Source organism: Manis javanica, chromosome 10 (assembly GCF_040802235.1).
Source record: "Manis javanica isolate MJ-LG chromosome 10, MJ_LKY, whole genome shotgun sequence".
Classification (NCBI taxonomy): Eukaryota; Metazoa; Chordata; class Mammalia; order Pholidota; family Manidae; genus Manis; species Manis javanica.
The window spans coordinates 56,105,571-56,121,618 of NC_133165.1; the positions used below are offsets into that span (position 1 = coordinate 56,105,571).

The 16,048-nt window shown below is 51.7% G+C and overlaps 2 protein-coding genes across 13 annotated transcripts in view; one reads left to right on the top strand and one right to left on the bottom strand.

The window, feature by feature from the left end:
• ABCC6 (ATP binding cassette subfamily C member 6) overlaps window positions 1–6,127 on the top strand; it is a 49,670-nt gene extending 43,543 nt beyond the window's left edge. For 3 of the 7 annotated variants that reach the window (XM_073215522.1, XM_073215526.1, XM_073215523.1), the window contains 5 exons: window positions 55–201; window positions 2,043–2,201; window positions 2,278–2,444; window positions 4,097–4,291; window positions 4,593–6,126. In XM_073215522.1, coding sequence (XP_073071623.1) covers window positions 55–201; window positions 2,043–2,201; window positions 2,278–2,444; window positions 4,097–4,291; window positions 4,593–4,701 — 777 coding nt within the window. In that variant the 3' untranslated portion in view covers window positions 4,702–6,126. Of the gene's footprint in view, window positions 1–54; window positions 202–1,492; window positions 1,987–2,042; window positions 2,202–2,277; window positions 2,445–4,096; window positions 4,292–4,592 lie in introns of those variants that run through there. The other 4 variants (XR_012122306.1, XM_073215525.1, XR_012122307.1 and 1 more) reach the window with 4 other exon arrangements.
• A 3,737-nt stretch (window positions 6,128–9,864) lies between these two features.
• The window catches only part of ABCC1 (ATP binding cassette subfamily C member 1 (ABCC1 blood group)), a 113,529-nt gene continuing 107,345 nt past the window's right edge, over window positions 9,865–16,048 (bottom strand). For all 6 annotated transcript variants that reach the window (XM_073215530.1, XM_036991951.2, XM_073215529.1 and 3 more), the window contains 5 exons: window positions 15,758–15,904; window positions 14,226–14,384; window positions 13,333–13,499; window positions 12,053–12,247; window positions 9,865–11,502 (listed from right to left, as the gene is read on the bottom strand). In XM_073215530.1, the coding sequence (XP_073071631.1) occupies window positions 11,394–11,502; window positions 12,053–12,247; window positions 13,333–13,499; window positions 14,226–14,384; window positions 15,758–15,904 (777 nt within the window). In that variant the 3' untranslated portion in view covers window positions 9,865–11,393. The remainder of the gene's footprint in view (window positions 11,503–12,052; window positions 12,248–13,332; window positions 13,500–14,225; window positions 14,385–15,757; window positions 15,905–16,048) is intronic.

Below are 16,048 nucleotides of genomic sequence, written 5' to 3' on the forward strand. Positions count from 1 at the left end.
GGGGCCATGACTGGGAGAAAGACTCCTCTAACCCAGTGTCCCCTCCTGCCACAGGCACCCTGGAGGCTGCCCACCTGTGCAGCCCTGCCACCCTGGCCTCACAGGGGGCAGATCGAGTTCCGGGACTTTGGGCTCCGATACCGACCCGAGCTTCCACTAGCTGTGCGGGGTGTGTCCTTCAGGATCCACGCAGGAGAGAAGGTGAGTAGCTTTCCCCTAATTACCTCCTCGTGGAGGCCAGGCCAAGGGTGGCTGGAGAGGCCTCAGGGCCATGGTGAGGCTGGGCATCACCCAGAGCTCAGGCCCTGAGTGTCAGCTGCTTCCTCCACAACCCCACCTCACGTCCTCATGTCTTTGGGCCACCATGCCCTAAATAGAACCTATCATCATCCTCAAACCCCATAGTAAAACCCACCTTGGTATCCCAGGAGAGCCAGCATTAGTTGGGCACCTACTATGTCCAGCCAAGTGCTGAATGCTCCACATATGTTATCCAGTTTGCATGGGCTCAGTTCCTGGCTTTGCCTTGGGCAAGTCAATTCTGTCTTGGTCACAGTTTTTCCAGCTGTAAAATGGAAATAATAATGTCAACCTCATAGAGTTGTGAAGTTTAACTGAGTTACATATAAAGCTGCCTAGAACTGTGCCTGGAACATAGCAAGTGCTACAGAAATATTTCCAGTGCTTTTATTAATTCTGACGTGCCCTTTTGCTCTTTCAGTAGCCGTATGAGGAAGGGGCTAGTATGACCCATTTCACAGATGCCTAGTCAAATCCCTTTATTAACTCCTCCTTTTTCCCCACCCAGCGACACTTCCTTCCTGCCCTCCTTGACTTCCTTGACTGGGGGCCTTCCCTGACTGCTCCAGTCCTCCAGCCGAGCCCCCAGCCTCCTATTTCACTACCTCCAAGTGTTCTCCGGTGACCTTTACTTGAGCATGTCATTCCCTTGCAGCAGACCTTCCACCTGCTCCCAGCTTCCCTCAGGGTAAAGCCCAAACTCCTGCACTTGGCATTCAAGGCCCTGCCCAGCTCTCCACTTCATTCATTGCCTTGCCAGGGCTTAGCCAGCATCTGTGGAGCAGCTGCTTCTGGCCAGTGGGCACACAGTGCTGCCCCCAGGGAGTTCACAGTCTAGCCCTTGGTGTGGTTTACACGGAATCCCCCTTCTCTGCAAATTCCTCCTCACCCTTTAAGAGTCCACTCAAGTATCCTCTCCTCCACAAAGCCTTCTCTGATTACTCCATCAACCCCCATTCCAGGCAGCATGAACAGCGCCCCCTTGCTCACCTCCATTGCTACAGCTCTGGAGCTTAATGGTAGAATACGTATTCATCACACTGTAATCAAATTAAGTTTCCTCAATTGCACTATTTCAAGACCAGACGGTGAGCCCTTTTGAGCAAGAACTCTTTCATTTCTGTATTCCTAGTGCCTAAAAGAGTATCTGTCATACAACGGGTGACACATGTTTTGTTCATTTATTAAACAGAGAGTGTTGAACGCCCACCATATGTCAGACACTGAGAATGCAACAGTGAGAAGAATCGGGGATGGGTAAAAGATGGACAGACGGGTAGAAGCATGAAGGATGGATAGCTGGGATGGGGGTGCTGGCTGGCTGTATAGGAAGCAGTACAAAAAGGATGAGAGCTCCCTGGATGGTGAGGCTGGTAGTATGGGACATGAATAGAATGATGTGGGGACGGAAGGAGGTACGAGGAATGATGGAGGGGTGTGGATGGAAGGATGCAGTAATAGAAGGTAGGGCAGAGGTATAGATGGAAGAGCCAGGGAGTGGATGGAAAGATGAAACATGTCAGGATAAAGGGAAGGTAGGGAAGATGCACAGACATAAGGTTGGATGGATTGATGGATGGGTGTATCCCAAGGTGGACAGATGGAAGGATGGGTGCTCAAAGGATGATGGATGGCTGACAGATCTTGGGTGCAGGGGGAACCTCTCGCAAAGAGATGCCCAGGAGCCCTCAGGCTATGGTCTGCCTGATCAGAACGAGCCCGGCCCTCCTATCCCCTGGCAGGTGGGCATTGCCGGCAGGACAGGGGCTGGGAAGTCCTCCCTGGCTGGGGGCCTGCTGCGGCTCCGGGAGGCAGCTGAGGGCGGGGTCTGGATCGATGGTGTCCCCATTGCTGATGTGGGGCTGCACATGCTGCGGTCCAGGATCACCATCATCCCCCAGGTGAGGCTTGCAGAGCAGGTGGGCAGACTGGGAGGCGTGGCTGGGCCTGGTTCTGACCCGCTACCCCTCCTGGCAGGACCCCATCCTGTTCCCTGGCTCTCTGCGGATGAACCTCGACATGCTGCATGAGCACACGGATGAAGCCATCTGGGCAGCCCTGGAGACAGTGCAACTCAGAGCCCTCGTGGCCAGCCTGCCCGGCCAGCTGCATTACGAGTATGCCAGCCAAGGTGACGAGCTGAGGTAGGGTCCCCCACCACAGCCGGGACGGCTGGGAGGAGAGGTAGGTGTGGCCAAGGCTACCCTCCCCCCTGCGTAACAGACCCTGGAAATCTCCTCCCCATAGGATCATCAATCCCATCCTATTATTTCTATAAACCCCTAAAATTTCTATAAAGAAATTTTTAAATTGAGGTAAAATACATATCACATGAAATTTGCCATCTCACCCATTTTTTTACTGCACACTTCAGTAGTGCTGAACACATTCACATCCTTGTGAACCCATCTCTGGAACTTCTTCATCTGCAAAACTGAAACTCTGTGTCCATGAACAACAATTCTGTTTCCACCTCCGCCTGCCCCTGGCAGCCATCACTACTTCCTGTTTCTATGAATTTGACTACGTCCTTCATTTCAGTGGAATCACAAGTGTTAGGCTTTTTATGACCTGCCTTTTTCACTGAGGGTGATGTCCTTCAGGTTCACCCATGGTGTAACATGTGCCAGAATTTCCTTCCTTTATAAAATTGAATAATATTCCACTGGGTGGCTATGCCACATTTCTCTTACCCATTCATCCACTGACAGACACTTGGATTACATTCACCTTTTAGCTATCATGCATAGTGCTGCAAGAACATAGGGGTACAGGTGTGGGGTTTGTTTAAAAATCAAGATGTTCTGAATTCTTAAACCTATCTAATCCTGAAGGTATTAGATGAGGGGCTGAGATTGGTAATGGTTTCCATGCACTGGAAGGGCAGGGCAGCCTGGTGGCTGAGAGCGTAGACAGGCTTCAAACCCAGGGTCCCCTACTTAGCAGCTGTAGGACCTTGGCAAGTTACTTAAATTCCTGTGCTTTGGTTTCCTCATCTATAACATGGAAGTAATGATTCATACTTACCTACCTGGACGAGGATGTAGTGAGTTATACATGTAAACTTGTCGAGACACAGCCTGGAAATAGTGAACAATATTATTCATTGTTAATCCTTGAGGGGCACTCTCGCTAATCCCGTTTCACAGAGTTGGCATCTGAGGCTTGAGGCTTGTCCAGGGTCACCCAGTTCACAGGACACAGGGCTATAGTCAGTTTGCTTCTCTAAAGAGAGGCTGCTTTATGGAAGGATTTACTCTGTGAGGAGGCAGCACACGGCAGGAAAAGGCCCCAGATGCCCTTGGGTCTCCAGGGTCAGGGGTCTCCCTGACTGACTGACCTCGGCCCTCAGCTTTCCCATCAGTAATTACAGTCAGAGAATCTGCTGCATGCTGAGCAGTTACCCCATAACAAGCACGCCACTGAGCACATCCACATGGCTTATTTCACCCTCCCAACCCAGTGACAAAGGAGTCGTTAGTACGGTCCCTACCCTTGTGGTCACTATGAGAACTGACACTATATATGCACAAGCAGTTACGATGTGTCCGGCACAAGGTGGAGACCGTAGAATAGAAATAGAAATAGTCATTTCACAGGTGGGGAAACTGAGACACACGGGTTTGAATGACTTGCCTCAAAAATGGTAGAATGGAGATCCCTACCAGCTCTGTAGACTGGGGACCCACAGATATGACTGTGGGACTGTTGTAGGGTCCCATTTGTGGGCATGTCCTGCAAATCCTGAAGTGCAGGCAGACAAAACACCTGGCCTGACACTCACACTCATTCCCAGTGTGGGCCAGAAGCAGCTCCTGTGTCTGGCACGTGCCCTCCTCCGGAAAACCCAGATCCTGATCCTGGATGAGGCCACAGCCGCCGTGGACCCGGGGACAGAGCTGCAGATGCAGGCCGCCCTGAGGAGCTGGTTTGCGCAGTGTACAGTGCTGCTCATCGCCCACCGCCTGCGCTCCGTGATGGACTGTGCCAGGTAAGGCCGCCTCCCTGAGCCAGCCCCCAGGCACCCCCACAGTGGTGGAGGAAGGCATCAGGGTTTAGAGATGGAAGGGCATGGGAGGGATCAAGTGCCCATTGTACAGCTGGCAAAACTGATGTCCTGAGGGGAGGGATGAGCCCAAGACGCTTCCCAGCAGATACGTCCAGCCTGGCTGTCTGGGTCAGGGAACTGCATAAAGGCCAGATTTGCTCAGGGCAGAGACACTGGGTATTCAGAATGGCTGAGTACCTGGGCTGGTGTCCAAACAGCTGCCCGCCTCCCCTTTCCCCTGCAGGGTGCTGGTCATGGACAAGGGGCAGGTGGCAGAGAGCGGCAGCCCAGCCCAGCTGTTGGCCCAGAAGGGCCTATTCTACAGGCTGGCGCAGGAGTCAGGCCTGGTCTGAGCCAGGCCCCTCAACGCTCCCCACACCATGCCAGCCCAGAGAGACTGCCATGCCTGGAGATGCACGTGACCAGGGGTCATCAGTGGCCCCACGGTGTTGAGTGTAGACCCTTCTGTGCTCTCTGGGAAGAAAACGGCAGAGTAAGCGCTCAATGCTCACAGACCCAGGACACAGCAACCTACAGGTCAGCCTGATCAGGGCTCAACCAGTCCTGTCCACCCCGGAGCCAAAACTGACAGCAGCTTTCCACCCTGGCTGCCCACTGGACTCCCCGGAGACCTCAGAAACCTGCCCCTGCCTGGCTCCACCTCACACCCATGAAATCAGAATCCTTGGGACTGGGGCTGCAACAATGGTGTGTACCTTTTACAAATTAACCCTTTCATTTTGAGATGACTGTAGATTGCCAAGCAGTTTTAAGAAATCTGGGTAGAGAATTCCAGTCTACCCTTGACTCAGTTTTCCCCAGTAATTAGCGTATCTTGAAAAATGATAGTACAATGCACAACCAGCATACTGACATTGGTACAATCCACCAGTCTGCTTCAGATTTCCCATTTTACCTGTACTCATTATGCGTGTGTTTTCTTCTGTATACATATAGGTTCCTGCATCAGGATGCTAAACACTTCCATCACAAGGACCCCTCACGTTGCCATTTTGTAACCACACCCACCTCCCTCCCGTGTCCCCCCCTCCCTACTGTTCTCCACTTGGTATATATTTTTAGCGCACTCTCTGTGATTCCAACGCACAGCCTGGACTGAGATGCCATGCCTCCTGCTGCTCCAAGGAGTGGTTTGTCGGAACCAATACACAACCCACAGCCCACAACAGGCCTGGGCCCTCTCAGGGCACAAGCACACAAACAGCATGCACTCAGTCCCAAATGGGATCTGAGGACCCAGGGCTCCCAGACCCCCTGCTGGTGCCCAGGGCTTGGCAGATTTCATACATTCATTGAAGACCAAACTGCAGCCCCTTGGGGGTGGTGTCCGAGCAGCAGCCGGAACACTCAGGGAGTTTCCAGTCACCCTTTGCCACTGAGGCAGCCATGTGGGAGACGCTGTTGGAAGTCAGAGGGCAGGGTGGTGAGAGCCCAGCACTTGCCTTCGTGTGGGGCAATGCACGGGTTTGTCCCACCAGCAGTCGCAATTCCAATACAGTCCTCCCAGGAAAGGGGAGTCCTTTAGAAAGGTGTAAAACAGCCAGGCCTGAGGTCATACAGACCTATCTGTAAAGGGAGGAATGACACAGGATCTGGATCAAAACCTTATGCCAGCCCAGGGTCCTTCCCTGACCTCACAGCATTGCTAGTGGGATCAAGTTAATACACAAGACGCGTTCAGAGCTGAGCTGGCTACCAAGTACGTGCTCAATAAATGTGCAGTTTTGATCAGTACTGTGTCCAAGGACCTCTTGAGGCAGCAGAGAAAGCCGTACACACCAGGATGTTCTAAATGCATCACTACTGACACGTGGAGTGGGCAAGTCTTTGTCATAGGGGGGCCGTCCTGTGTGCTTGTAGGAGGCTTAGCAGCATCCCCAGCCTCTACCCACTGTATGCCAATAGGATCCTCACCTCCAGTTGTGACATGTCCTCTGGAGGGTCAGGTCACCCAGTTGAGTCACTGGACTAACCTGACCCACTGCCATCAATAAGCCACCAGTACTTGGGTCACAGCTGTGTTGGTGTGTGAGGAGGGGTGGGTGGACACCTGCTTGCCAGGACACAGGGACATTCTGACGGCCCATTCAACATGAGGTTTTCAGCCCAGCTAATCTAAATCTAAATCTAATTGCAGCTTCTACCTCTTTTTGCCAAGATGTGGCCAACAGCTCATTTTGGTGCCTTCAAATGGGGTAAGGGGTTTGCATCTGTTGCCTGCCTGCAGTTGTGCTTACAAAGCGCTGGCCCCACCGTTACTAGCACTTACTAGCTCCATTCTGTAGATGACTAAATGGACTCTCGGAGACACAAACTGCCAGGGTCACCCAGCTAGTAAGTGTCAGACAAGGGATCTGCTCCTGGGTCTAACCCCACAGCCCAAGACAACACGTGGGAGTGTCTGTCCAAATCTGAAGCCGGGAAGGGCCCAGGCACAGCACTTGTCATTTCTCTGCTTGGAGCTGAGCCAGCCACCTGACATCCTGGCAGGGTCAGGAGAACTTCCTTGGGGTCATTCCAGGGCCATGACAGCCTCCTTCATGGAGCAGAGTGTGGGCCACAGGAGGCAGTGCCCGCAAAAGCCCGCCAACAAGGCTGCTATCGGACCCCCACGGCTCCTTGGAGACTGGGCTGCAGGGCCATCCAAGCCACTAATGCCCGTCATGGGCTCAGGGGGACAGCCAGGTGCAGGAAGGCCTCCCTTGGTCAGTACATCTCAATAGGTCCTTTACCCCCTGTGTCACCACTCGTCACTGCAAACACTCATGAAGCCCTGCTCTGATTCCTGCCACAGCCAAGTCAATCCTTACAACAGGAGGAGGAGAGGGCTGTCCTTCCACACCTAACTAGGATGCTTGGATGAGGAAGGTACTTTCATCTGGCCCCTTTTACAGATGAAAAAGCGGCGTAAGTAGGGATCTGAACCCAGTCTGGCTCCCACGTGTTTTGGTTCTGAACATCAGCTCACTGGGCAGAGCTGAATTCCATTCTCATACCTGCATCCCACCAGGGGGAGGAAAGGGCTCCTTCTTGAGGATTTCATGTGTGTTCACTGTGTTTTTCCCAGCACCTAGCCCAGTGCATAGCACGTAGGAGAGTTCAGTGCAAGCCACCTGTGTGATTGAGTGGATGTGTAAGTAGGTGGGTGGATGGATAGATGGATGAACAAATGAATGAACAGCCATCACCACGTATGATGTCCTGAGGGCCATGCATGGTGCCAGGTGCTCTACCCCAGTCGGTTTCCATCTTCACAACCACCTGGCCAGGTGGATACAGTTCACTTGTACCAGTGAAGAAACCACAGCTGAAAGGCAAGTTCTAGAGTGACTTCATGTTTGGCCTAGGACCCAGCAGACGACTCAGGCATGGATTAAAAAACCTGGTCATTGAGTCGTGCCCTGTGCCCACCGTGAGCATTCATCAAGGAACACACAGATTAAACCCCTGCTCTCCAGGAGCTGCCATCAAAAGCAGTAGGGAGGGAGCAAGCCATGCTGACGTGGGGGGGACAGGGAGGACCCCGAGGGTAGGGCTGCACCCAGCATGTTGAAGAACAGCAGCAGCGGCTGGAGAGGCCTGAGCTGTGGCCAGAGGGAGCTGAGGGCAGAGGTCGCAGGAAGCCAGCTTGGGTAGGGCCTTGAGGCCAGGCTGGCTGCTACCCTGAGATGGGGACCATAGGGGGGCTGTGCCAGAATTGCGGCACGATCTGTGTTTACAGGGTGGCTATGGCTGTCAGGCCGAGAACAGACTGAACTGAGGTAGTGGCCAGGGGCACAAGCAGGGAGACCACAGAGTTGGCCGTCGTTGGGATCTGAGGGAGATCATGTGGCTGGGACCGGCGTGGCAGCAATGGGAGGGTGAGAAATGGTCGGATTCTGGACGTTTCTTGGAAATCAACTGAATATGTTGTATGCGTTTGATGTAGGGACCCGATAGAGGGTGTGAGCATGAAGATCAGACAAGCAGCTCCCCCTCAGGCAGCAGCAGGTCCAACTCCTCATTCCTCTCCAGGCTGGGGGAGCCCCTCCCAGGAAAGCAATGCTAAGGCTGTGTCCAGGGCCCGGGGCACAGGAGGTACGCAGAAAACTTACTGCCCCTTCCTCCCTCCGTTGTACCGGAGCACTTACCCGGTGAGCAGGTCCCCACTTCTGGCTCTGCCCTCTTCAGGGTTAAAGCTGCACCCCGCCTCTTCTCCATAAAGTGACTGAACTTTTACCGAGGCCCCAGATTGCTCCAGAGCATCCGGCTGCCATCCTGACCCACACCCCAGGAGACCTGCTTAGGCTCTGACCCGGGATCTTAATAGCCAGGGTCAGACCCAGACTAAAGTGCAGCTCTCATTGAAAACTGACACCCCACCTGGCTGGTCCCAACACTTCTCATCCTAACAGTAACCACCTCACCAGCTTCTTTTTGCTGAGCATCTTCACACTTCAAGGTCCCTAATGCAAGGTGATGATTTCAATCAGGGACAGCAACCTGGGCGGCAAGCTGGCAGTGCTGGGATGTTTCATCTGCACATTCACCTATGCCTGGCTGTAGGGTACAGCAGAAATGGCTACCCCCCCGATACAAGCAGTCCTCACCCAATGCAAACTCAGAAACCCGATGCCCCCGTCTTGCCATCTCACTACCCAAAACTCAGGAACCACAGAAATTACCACAGGGAGAGACGCTTCTCTTCCTTACAAATTCCTACACTCCCCAGCTCCTTTGTGGTTTGGCTGGGGCCATGGGGCTAATTCTGGCCAACAGGCTGTAAGTGGAACTGACTTGCACCATTTTTGGTTTGAGACACTTAAAAGTGGGTGTGAGTCACCCCCATTTCCCCTGCCCCTATTACAGTAACCTAGAAGGCAGCCCTTGAGAGGTGATGTTGTAAGACTAGAACAGTCTGGATTTCTCAGCTGGTGCACAGAAGACAATGACCCTGCAGGTGCCTGACACTCACTGGGAAATACACAAGTGAGAAATAAACCCTTCATTTCCCAAGAGTCTATGGCTTGTTACTGCAGCACGGCCTAGGTTACCCTAATACAAAGGCATTTGCAAGGGTAATTTTGGCCGCATGATTTTTGCCCTGCCTATCTTAGAACCAAAATGGAGCCATTTGTACCACACATACGTCACTGCTTATCTTCACAGCAAGCCCATAATGCACGTGTGATAAGTCCCGTTTACAGAGGAGACAACTGAGGCACAGAGAGTGACTTGCCCAGGGTCACACAGCCTGCAAACGACAAGGGCTAGACTTAAGCCCAGGTCTGGCAGACCCCAAAGCCCAGGCTCTGTCCACTGTGCCATGCTGACTTCCCTCTAACCCCACCCGATCCTACATGTCTGGCTGGGTTCCCATTTCCAGAAAGAGCTCTCACAAGAGATGACACACTTGCCGAAGAGAAAGAACAGAAGCAGACCAGATGGGGCCCCATTCTGACTACTTGGAGATGGCTGAGACCTTTGCTAATGCCCCAAAGAAAACAGAGCAGCCATTTAGAAAGAAAATATTTTTTTACTGCAAATTATTGGCAAATGTTCATGGTTCCAGTGTAAGCCATTACAAAAAGATCCCCAAGAAAAACTTGGTTTACCTATGTGAAAGAATGATATAACTTACAAAAAAAAAATAAATATATATTTCCACCTAAAAGAAGAAAGATGCTTCTCTGGGTGTGAAGTCAGCAACATAATTCATAGCAAGTATGAACCTTGGAGCAGCAGTGGCCTCTCTCTGCTTTTTAGGTCTCACTTGGGTCCCCAAGGGACCTAAAGAATAAACCTTGAAGGATTGTTTGTTTTCTTCTAGGAACATGCAGACCAACTGTCAGATGCTGGGCCAACTCAGCCGTTCCCTGGGAATGCTGCCCCTCGGCCTAATTTTCCTCCCAAGAAATGAAAGTCTCCTTGAAGCAGCACTTAACAAAAAAAAAAAAGAAAAGAAGAATTCACTGACATTCATGAATAGGTTCTTTCTCCTGGAAGAGACTAAGTAACTATATGTCAAGTTTTCCAAACTGCCACCCTTGTGCTAAAGAGATGCCGAGGGTGAGAAATCAAAATCTAAAAATGAAGAGGAGACTCAATGGGCCACTTTACAGTACAAGCTGGTTGTACCTGAGAGACACCTGGTGCTCTTGGCTTTGAATGCTTCCTAATCAGTAGCAGCTCTTCTCTTTCCAGTACCTAGAGGAGTAAACCCTTTCTAGCAATGGGCCAAAACAGGTACAAAAGAAAGCAAAGACAAGACTGGAGTGGGCGAGGAGGTGAGCAACCATACTGGGAAGTCGCATTGAGAAGACCCATCACCAGGCATGGAGCTCCAGATCCAGATTGCCTGCAAGTCCAGCCAAGTCCTGGTGGGGGCAGTGCTGAGACGCTGGGCCCCAGAATGGGAGTGCCAGGAAGACCAGATGGTTGGCGAGAGTGGGGTGTCTGTGGCCCTGGGGACACCGCCCAAGGGTGAGAATGATCTTCACCCGGGCCCTTATCTCCAAACTGCAGCCCAGAGGAAACGAAGCATTCTGGGTAGAGCCGGGCAGGGGGCATCAGAGGGGCCGTGAAGAGCTGCCGGCGGCCAGCAGCCAGGAAGCGTCTCAAAGCCTCAGAAGCCACAGACTTCGGCTGGGAGATCTGAGGCAGCCGGCTGGATTTGGTCACTAGCATATCTCATCCAACCAATTGTTCTTGAAGTCTGGCTGCCAAAAACTCCTCACAGAGCACCAGGAGCACAAGTGTGCATTTCCAGGGGTATGTGATTGTGTGTATGCCTTGTGAGGGTAACACAGGCAAAGAAAGGGTGTGAGTGGTTTGGGTGGGTGGCATCTTTGTGTCTCTCCTGTTTCTTCAAGGCCAGTTCCAGGCGGGGAGCCAGACGGTGCTTGCTCTGTGTGTGTTTTGGGTTTTTGGTTTTTTATTTTTGGTTTCTGTATATGCGAGGCTTGGGTTCCCGACTATGCAGATTAGCCCCTTTGTGCTAGTATGTCAGCCCTGCGGTTCTGACCAGACACACCAGCTCCAGGGCTCACACCAAGCCAGCATCTCTGGCCATGTTGTAGAAGAGACCTCTCTGCTGCAGGAGGTCAGACGGGGTGCCATACTCCCGGATTTCTCCTTTGTCCAGGACGATCACCCTGCAAGGGCAAAGGATGCAGACATGAAAGGGGCACCGTATGCCCCCAAGAGCCCACCTGGGGGAGTCCCTGCTTTGGATCAGGCTCCCAGTACCTTCTGCAAGGCCTGTTGCAGTCACCTTCCAACGAGCTGCCCACCCTCAATCCCTATTTCTAGTTACATCAAAGTCCAGTGATGCTGCTCCCAGGACTCATTATCACCATTTCCATCTCTTCCCCAGCACAACTAGCTTTCATTTGCTGTTGTGTTTATTGGCTGTCTCCCTACCGAGCCCTCAAGTAATCTACGAGGTCCCTTAGGCAGGTTCCTTGTCTGACAGCTCCCTGGTGAGTCCTCAGAGCCTAGAACAGGGCCAGGAATTGGCACACACTCCACACGTGTACTGATTAAATAAATGACTGAGTGATGTCAGAAATATGTGGTACTACCTGGGACAAAGAAAGGTTCCACAAGCTGGGGCTGTCACTAGACAAAAGGACAGCGCCAAATGGCTAAATGAATGAATGGGGTGAAGCTCAGGCCTGGAGGCCTCCTATGACAGGGCATCACCTCTTATAGTCCATGATGGTGTTGAGCCGGTGGGCAATGGTGAGGACGGTGCAGTCCTCAAACTGCGTCCGGATGGTAGACTGAATGAGGTCATCTGTTTCCAGGTCCACGGCCGCCGTGGCCTCATCCAACACAAGGATCTTTGTCTTCCTCAGCAGGGCGCGGGCCAGGCATAAGAGCTGACGCTGTCCAACGCTAGAGCGGGAGACAGAGTGTCAAAACCATCCCTGACCTGAGCCCAGGCCTGGGCTGGGAGAAGGGAGGAGAGACACAGTGTTGCCTAGACCAGGAGAACCCTTCCATGCTTATGACAGACATCACTCATCAATTAGAACATTCTTCCTGTTGAGCTAAAGCAGGCTCAGAATCATTCTCAATGCAGGGCTCAGAGGTGATATCCAAAATATCTGACCAGTTCAGTGTGGGTAGTGTGACAGATAGCAAAAATGGTCCCATATCCATGCCTTCTGAGGATCCCCACAGTGGACACAATGATGTGCCTTGCTTTAGCCAATGGGATGTTGGCAGAGGCTTGAAATGGGAATGCATGCCCAGGCCTGCTCACTTCTGAACCTAGATGCTGAGCCAGTCTGCTGGATGCTGAGAGACATACACAGCAGACCCTAACTGCCCCAGTGGAGGCCAACTAGATAAGCCAACAGGGAGCAGACCCCCAACCACATGAGTGGACCCAGGCAAGACGAGCAGAGCTGCCTGGCTGACGCCCCCCCAAGTGTGTAACAGTCACTGATACTGCTGAATGCCCCTGAAGTTTGGTGCTTGGTCATCATGGCAACAGATAACTGAAGGAGGCACTGACCAATGACATGGGGACAGACTCCCTAAGTCCCCTGTTGCACTAAGCATTAATACTTTTATGGCTGGATCACAGGTGGCTCCTGGGGATTCTGGGAGGAGGGCAAGGCAGCTGGGGCAGCAGGGGGCACTCAGAGGGCTCACAGCAGTGCTCTTTCCTGACTAGCAGAGAAGTTTTCAATAGTTTAACAACTGACAATCACTGTCAGCTGAATGGATCTGGTGTAAGAAAGGAAGCAGCCTGGCCATTTGGTTACAACTCATGGTGACATGAGCCTGGACTGAAACCCACTTTACAGATACTGAGACTGAGGCTCCAAGAGGTTTAGAGACAGACAACTTGCCTGTGGCAGAGCTGGGGATCCAACCCAGGTCTGACACAGATGCAAAAGGACAGACTCTTCCAATACCCTGGCTGAGGCGGGGCCAAGGAAACCCTGCTGGGGCGCTGTTCCCCTGCCTACCTCAGGTTCTCCCCGCCTTCTGTGCACTCATGGTTCAGCTTATCGGGCAGGGCTGACACGAAGTCCTTCAGGTGAGCCAGCTCCAGCGACGTCCAAACTTCTTCATCTGAGTACTGGCTGAATGGGTCCAGATTCATGCGGAGGGAACCCGAAAACAAAACGGGGTCCTGTTCAGAGAGGAGACAGCAGACGTGTGTGAGCCTCACTTCACACTAGACATGGATGCAGCAAAGAGGTGGGACACAAGAAGTTCTTGCCAAAAATGTTTGAGACGGGATTCCAGAGTACCTCAGAATCACTATTTCTGGAGATGTTAATTTAAAAAAAAAGGTCCAGAAAACCCTGGGTTAAGTGAAATAAAAACAGATTTCTTTTTTGTAAGACTTCCTAGAGCCTTCAATATGCAAATGTGTTGGGAGTCTTCCAGAAGGGAGACACAGCATGGAAAATTCTTCATCATAAAGCACTATGGATTCCTCCCTATTCCCTGCCTCCAAAAGAGAATCTTAGAATAAATTTTAGGGAAAAACACTAAAAGGCAACACATTAGGGAATCATTACCTACAGAAAAAATCTAGAAAGTTCCTATTTCTTGTCTAGCTCTTGGGAGCGTTAGAGATTCTCATCCTGACTGAGAGCCAGCAGAGAAGCCAGTGTCTGGATCCTGTTAGGTGCTTGGAAAACTGCCTACTGGGTGGCAGGAGTGAGGGGATGATCCCTGGTTAATTCCCACTGTTGTTTATATGCTAACAGGAGATTCACTGGAGAACATACTTTCAATAAATACAATGAAAATAACGAAGTAGGAACAAACATACATTTGTTCCTGAAAATATACATACATTGCTCCAAGTGTGACCCAGCCTACCCTCCTGGCCCCACGGCGCCCCCACCTGGGGGATGACTGTGATCTTGGAGCGGAGATCGTGAAGGCCAATCTTGGCGATGTTGGTGTTGTCAATGATGATCTCCCCCTTGGCAGACTCGTTGATCCGAAACAAGCCTAGGGTCAGGGACGACTTCCCAGCTCCTGTCCTCCCTACAATGCCAACCTGTGGGACACAAAGGGCCCAGGGTGAGGCGGGAATGCTGGTATCTGGGGGTTCCCTCCTGCCCCACAGCACCCCCATTTTAGGAATTTGCCTCAGTGTAGTTAAGTCATCTGGTCAACCCCGTTCCTGCCATAACTCAACCCCTCTGAGGCTTCTCAGAGACACTCTTTTAAGAGCTGTTTTGGCCAAAGGTCGAGAAGGACTCCCTTCTCTTTGCCACTTTTCTTTTCTAAGTTAAAATTATAAAAAAAGAAAGAACAGATTTTCAATAAAGCCCTATTATTTTCAGCTCAAGATAATATTAAGTAACAACCAGGTATTTCCCTCACATTGTTTTTCAGTCTTCTGATGGTGACGTTCCCATCCTCAGCTGTCAAAAGATTCAAGCAGGTCCCCCGCACACTCCTTTCCCCCCATCCCAGCTACTCAGGCAAAAAAAAGAGGTGACGGATATGACCTCGTCTCCACTTTAAACTATCTTGAGGGAACCGGGCTCCCCATCCAATAGCCAGTGATTGACATTTCTGACATCCAATTACAACTCTCCCATTCCACGTGGGCTCGTGAAAGGCGGGCTTCTCCCACCCTCTAACAGAGATGTACAGCACAGTCTCATGATACACCCCATAAAGCCTCAGTGAGAACACCACCCGCTGTTCTTCCCCTGGTGATAAATCAGAGAAATCATCTCATGGGAAGGGAACATTCTGAGCCTTATGGCAGGGATAGTTTCACACATCCATATATTCAAAGATGAAAGAACACTATCCCCTGGCAAATGGCCAGGAAGACTCTTGGTCTGGTTTCTCAGCAGTCTGAGGATCTCAGGGCAAGGAAGTCTTCTAGAAATAACTGGAGACCAATGTTTGTCTAAAAATTCTGACAATCCCACACGTCCCTTGGGCCATCTGAGTACTGACGATGACATCTTTCTATTCTAGAGATGGCAAATGAGTGCCTACGGGGGCCCAGTTGGCACATGACTGGGGCGGGGAGGGACTGCGTGAACTGGTTGGCTCATGTCTTATCCAGAAAGAGCCAGGCAAGGAGTATGCAACCAGTGGGCTAGATGTTCTCATCTTTCAAGAGAAGAAGGAAATGGATTTTTATATAAAACCTTCCATGTTTTTCAGTATTTGCAACTTACTCAGATTTTTTTTCAAAACCTATCAGTGGGTCTCATTTGGCCCTCGGGCTACCAGTTTGTAGTCCTGTTGGGACACTCTGAGCCTCTTTTACTTCCACAAGCCCCTCCAAAAATAGGCACTCCCCCTTGTGACATGGGTCTGTGACAGACTGAGGAAATGACTCAGCTGGTCTCATTTGCCTGGCTGCGACCTATACAGGTGTGGGGGCGGGCACCGTGCACCCACCTTTTCCCCTCCTCTGATGGTGACGTTGATGTGCTTGAGAACCAAGTCCAGGTCCTCTCGGTAACGCAGGCCATAGTCCCGGAATTCCACTTGGCCCACCTGGGGCCAGGTGCTGGGTGGAGTCATCTCCTTGATTCGCCAGGGAGCCTGTGAGCACAGCAGGCAGTGGGTGAGGGAGTAAGGAATCTGAAGTCCACCTCACATGCCCCCAGCCTCTTCGGTGAGACTGTCAGACCTCACCATTCCCTCTCACTCACTGTGCTCCCCACACTGACTTCTGGACTAATCCTC